This window comes from Frankliniella occidentalis, unplaced genomic scaffold, assembly GCF_000697945.3.
Source record: "Frankliniella occidentalis isolate FOCC.00 unplaced genomic scaffold, Focc_3.1 Scaffold220, whole genome shotgun sequence".
Lineage (NCBI taxonomy): Eukaryota > Metazoa > Arthropoda > Insecta > Thysanoptera > Thripidae > Frankliniella > Frankliniella occidentalis.
In genome coordinates, this window is record NW_026267346.1 from 204,157 (window position 1) to 209,251 (window position 5,095).

The 5,095-nt window shown below is 38.5% G+C and overlaps 1 protein-coding gene across 3 annotated transcripts in view; it reads left to right on the plus strand.

Annotated features, from left to right (window-relative positions):
- The window catches only part of LOC113215190 (uncharacterized), a 6,913-nt gene extending 4,371 nt beyond the window's left edge, over positions 1-2,542 (plus strand). For 2 of the 3 annotated variants that reach the window (XM_026434804.2, XM_026434803.2), the window contains 10 exons: positions 264-443; positions 527-628; positions 713-739; positions 813-999; positions 1,079-1,114; positions 1,194-1,298; positions 1,365-1,453; positions 1,579-1,807; positions 1,921-2,036; positions 2,119-2,542. In XM_026434804.2, the coding sequence (XP_026290589.2) occupies positions 264-443; positions 527-628; positions 713-739; positions 813-999; positions 1,079-1,114; positions 1,194-1,298; positions 1,365-1,453; positions 1,579-1,807; positions 1,921-2,036; positions 2,119-2,349 (1,302 nt within the window). In that variant the 3' untranslated portion in view covers positions 2,350-2,542. The remainder of the gene's footprint in view (positions 1-263; positions 444-526; positions 629-712; positions 740-812; positions 1,000-1,078; positions 1,115-1,193; positions 1,299-1,364; positions 1,454-1,578; positions 1,808-1,920; positions 2,037-2,118) is intronic. The other variant, XM_052272713.1, reaches the window with a different exon arrangement.
- The last annotated feature ends 2,553 nt before the right edge of the window (positions 2,543-5,095 follow it).

Consider the following 5,095-nt stretch of genomic DNA (forward strand, 5'->3'; position numbering starts at 1 on the left):
TCATCGGAAGTCTTCAAGCCTAGAACGTCATTCAAGTGATGGGAAACTAATCTCTGAGCACAGCAGTGTGAAGAAAGGGAAAGCTTCAAAATCACATAGTAGCTCTCCTGTAAAGTCTGCAAGCCCAAGACACCCTGCCAGTGATAAAAAGTTGCTTGATGAATGTGTCCAACGCAAGTCACCTGTAAAAGAATCCAAGGTAATTTTGTTTATTGCTTTTTATTGTACACAAAAAATCAGTCTTAAATTTATTTTATTTTCAGCTTCCCAAGAATGCTTTTAAAAGGTCTGAATTTGACACTGAAAATGATCCAGTATCACTTAAGGCATTAAAGATGAAAAGGTCAACTGAGTTAGATGCAAGGCACTCCTTTTCTGATATTCATGCAGAAATCAAGAGTGCCACAAATCCTGCTGATCCAGAAGTCACGAGTGAATGTCTGGTAAAACACAACTCGAATGTCTTTAAGAGTCAGTTCTTTTTAAAACCGTGTCCTAACTGAATGTTTTTTCTGGTTTGTTTAAGGATTCACACGAACCCGGGGGATTTGGTGACTCTCCTGGTGAGAGTCAGACACTATCTGCTCCAGGTCACAAATCAGAATACATTCACTCTGAGAGGAAATTGGTAATTATTATCCATTCTATTAAATTAGAAATTCTATATAATTAGTTATGTCATAAATTTTTTTTTCTTGCCTAATTTTTGCAGCACAAGAATCGAAGAGGTTCAACCAAGGTTTGTATCTTTGCATTCCTATCCTCACCAACACTATACCACCATGTCTCTATCTTTCTTCATTCTATTGCAGAGGACCTATATTGAAGCAATAACTTCTGAGGATGAAAGTCTGAGTGATCGTTCTTCTAGAAAGTCTGATGATGCAATAACTCAACTTTATGTGTCGAAAATTCAGAAACTTGAAACTCAGCTTAAATCTTTGAAACGTGAGAATATTGTGCTGAAGGAAAAACTTGTGTCACCTGCTAAAGTCTCAGGTATGCCTTTGTGCCTATGGATGAACATTCCTCATAATCCATTAATTTTTAGTTCTCACATGATTTTTATTATTTTCAGGTTTTGATGATAATGCTAGGTCACCCCACACACCAAGTAAGGGTTCACTCTCTTCACTGCTTCTAAATGAAGCAACAGCCAATCAAAATTAAAGTTGGTTATTTTTATTTTTCAGAAACCTTAGCTAATTTGGCATCTTCTTCTTCAGTGAAATCAGCTCGAAGATCTCTAGAATTTGGAAAAACTTCTCGCTCTAAATCACGCTCTAAATCACCTGAAGGTATGAGCTGCTTTAGATCTGTAGTTTTCTGTATGGCATTCCAATAAGTATTGTTTTCCGTTCCAGGTGATTTTACTGATAATGCCACTATTGCTGATATGATACTTGATGCTATAACAAACAAAGCACCTCTCCGGTCTGATGGTGAAGGAAAGGTTAGGTTCATTTATCATGAAGTGAATAGTCGGCAGCTTGCCAAAACTATTGACTGTTTTTTTGCTATCTTTATCTGTTTTAAATGAAATCTTACACTTTTTTTTTGTGGCTTTTTTTGTTTTAGTTACACATTGGCAATGGGGTTTACATCTCTTCCAAAGTATTTGAAGATAAAATCAAAGCTTTCAAGGTCAGCCCCTCTATAGCTTTGAGGGATGTGATGGGCAATGTGTACACGTCTTCAGAGCTTGCCAAGAGATCACTGGAAGGAGGCACCCCGGTGAAAGGTGGGCCAGACCGAAAGAAGTTGAAGAAGGCAAAGCTCACACCTCAGAAGAGAGAATGCTTTCTTGGTAATACATTTACTCTATTTTAAAATTAGTTAATAAATATCTGCAACATCTGAAGTGTGTTTATTATTCTTGTGAAATCAGCATATTCAGTTTTTTTATTTCTTTCCCCACAGGTGTATATCGCGCCAAAACTTCACAGAAAAGTGGGTCCCACAACAAGGATTTTCTTCAGCTTTCAGTGGAGAAGGGAGGCAGATCAGTCATTCGAGACAAATTGAAAGAAGCAGCGGTATGTTTCTAATTGTTTATTTTCTATTCCTAGTCATGTATGGTGTATGGTTTGAATTCTTACTTTCCTTTATTCTTTTCAGAAAGCGGAACGTTTAAAGGAAGAAAAGAAGGCGGCAGAAGCAGCAGCGGCTGCAAAACAAGAAAGGTCAAAGGTTGCTGCAGCTGCAAGGCTAAAGCAGTCCAAGGTGGCAGCAACTTCTGGATCTGAATCTTCAGGATCTGACTGTTCATCGCTATCTGTCTCCCCTGCTCGATCTGGCTCCCCTGCTCAATTTCTCTCCGGTTCTGACTCTACTGGTAGCTCTAAATAGTTTCTCATCTCTTCCTTTTTAAATCTGCTCTTGAGGTACATAATTTGTGCCTTTAATTTTTCTACAATTTGTTCTGCCATTTATTTTTCTACAATTTTTTGTGCCTTTTATTTTTCTAACAAGTACATCAGTTGTATCTTATGTTACTGACTTAAGGGCAAAGCTTATTAATACAGCTTAATCGTTTCAATCAGTTCTGTTTTATCATTTTCTTAGTTAAAGCCTAATATCCGGTCAATTTGTTCACGACTTAACCATCCCTTTGTGTCACTTAGCCCCCGCGAGGCTAGGCTAGGCAATCCCGCCGAGCAAGCGTGTTGGGATGGTGGCCTACCCAACGGCTCTCAGGCGGTCAGAACGTGATTACTGACATGCTCGTGTAGTCGAACCAGCACTTCGGTCGCTCAAGTTCCTTGGTTGTGGTTCAGTCGATGTACACGCAAAAGACACGAATGTACCTGTCAAGGGATATACGTCTGCCCCATGGAACAAGGGTTGCCGACGCACTGGCTTGCAGGCGCCGAGGGCAAGCGGTGGATGTGGCGGGGGGCGCCGGTCTCCCCGGTCTCCTCCCGCCACCCCTACCGCTCGCCCTCGGCGCCTGCAAGCCAGTGCGTCGGCAACCCTTCGAGCTGCCGCGTATTCTCCCCGACACCCGGTATCACTCATGGAGTCTAGTCTCCCCTCCCCATGGACACACACATTTCCCCCATGGGATCGGTTCTTCAAGGAAAGCATTCCCCCATGGGAGCGGTTATTCAAGGAAGACATTTCCCCATGGAAATCTGTCTCATGGAAAAGCGGCAAAAAATACATGGAAAGTCGCTTCCCATGTGGTTGGTTCATTCCATGACGTTCCATGACGTTCCATGCATCATGGAAACCCGCATGGGATTTCTGGACTGGGATAGATGTGATCAAATTGGATTGGACACCTTAGCAAAGCATGTCATTTACCAAAGAATTTTTTTTTCATTGTGACATTATAGCAAAGTTATAGTGGGCTCATGTCCATGCATGGCCACATCTTGTCATTGACCTCACTCTCAATGTAATTTTGACATCCATTGTCAGAAGCATTTTAAATACTTTGGAATAACTCAGTAAAAGGTCAAGACGGAAAATCAAAAATAATAAAGTAAATATAAAAGAAAAATGAAGCAAACCTAAACAAACAAAACCTAACCCAATACAGAAAATCAGAAACGATACAGTAAATGAAGAAGAAAAATGACGCAAACCTAAACTAACAAAACCTTTGATACAGAAAATCAGAAACGATCAGTAAATGTAAAAGGAAAATGGAGCAAACCTAAACTAACAAAACCTAACTCAATACAAAAAATCAGAAACGATACAGTAAATGTAAAAGGAAAATGGAGCAAACCTAAACTAACAAAACCTAACTCAATACAGAAAATCAGAAACGATACAGTAAATGTAAAAGGAAAATGGAGCAAACCCAAACTAACAAAACCTAACTCTATACAGAAAATCAGAAACGATAGTGTAAATAAAAGGGTGAATTCGCTGGATGTCAATTAAGATTCATAATGCACGATGCAGAAAATTTAATGGATTCTAATCAAAAATAAGCAACTGTAAATCAAGTCTGACATATATCGTATGTTCTTGTTCTTGAAGATCCTTCCCCAAAATAAGGCTATTGAAATTCCTTATAATTTTTGTTTCTTCATAAAAGGGTGAATTCATTGATGCAAATTAAAATTCAGAATGAAACACAAACTTTAATTGGATAACTCAATGCTAGATGTCATTGATCAACGTAATCAAAAAACCAAAACCTATAACATAACGACAAACCACATTGTATGTCAACAACTGTCAGCTTGTGACTGCATAAAAGGGAAATTTATACTGAATGAATTACTGTCACGAATGTGAATCTTGAATCTGGTTTAAACCTCGATCAACTAAAACGTGATCACGTTTTACTCAAAATAAAATGTCACTATTAATCTATCACAATGGCATCTTGCAAATTATCGTTATCCACATGTCATTTAGATTAACAACTGAAAAGGTTCAAAATCAAACGCTACATGAATGTCTACTACTTCCTAACAAACTGACAGTTTGTATTTCAACAGTCTCCTACCAAACCTAACATGATCACTTGAATTAGGTTGTTCAGTGACGTCGTAACTTGTACATTATTCTTACTTCTTATTCTTATTTTCCTCGTTAATTAAATCTTCACTTCATGTAATTTCCCTTCAAACTGCTAAAATGCATTTGAAATGCTAGCAGACGCCGGTACTCGACCCCGCAGAACGAAATGTACCAACACATCAAAATGGAAATTTTATTTGAAAAATCTAAATATTTTAAATCTCCTCAAAACTGAACCAATCACTTTAAAAGGGCTTTGACTAAACCTTTAGATGAAGTGTTAGCGTTAGTTGAGCAAACTCAGACGAATAAAACTGCATTTGTTTCAACACATTTTTTTTTGTATTCACTGTTAGGTTGGCAGCAACCTGTTTACCAAACTTTTCGTCTCTACATGGTGGCTTCGTTCTCTCGTATAGTATAGTACATTAGAGTATACTATATTTTAGTTTTCACTCAGCCAAAAATGTCAGATAGTCAAACCGAGTGTTTTAGTTTTAGTTTTAGAGTTGCGGAACTTAGCCAGCGAAGTTTCGCGAGTGTCCGATGAGATAACGAAAGTGATATTTGGAATGGTTTACGTGTTTACTTACGTAAGCTCGAGGGGGCGGGG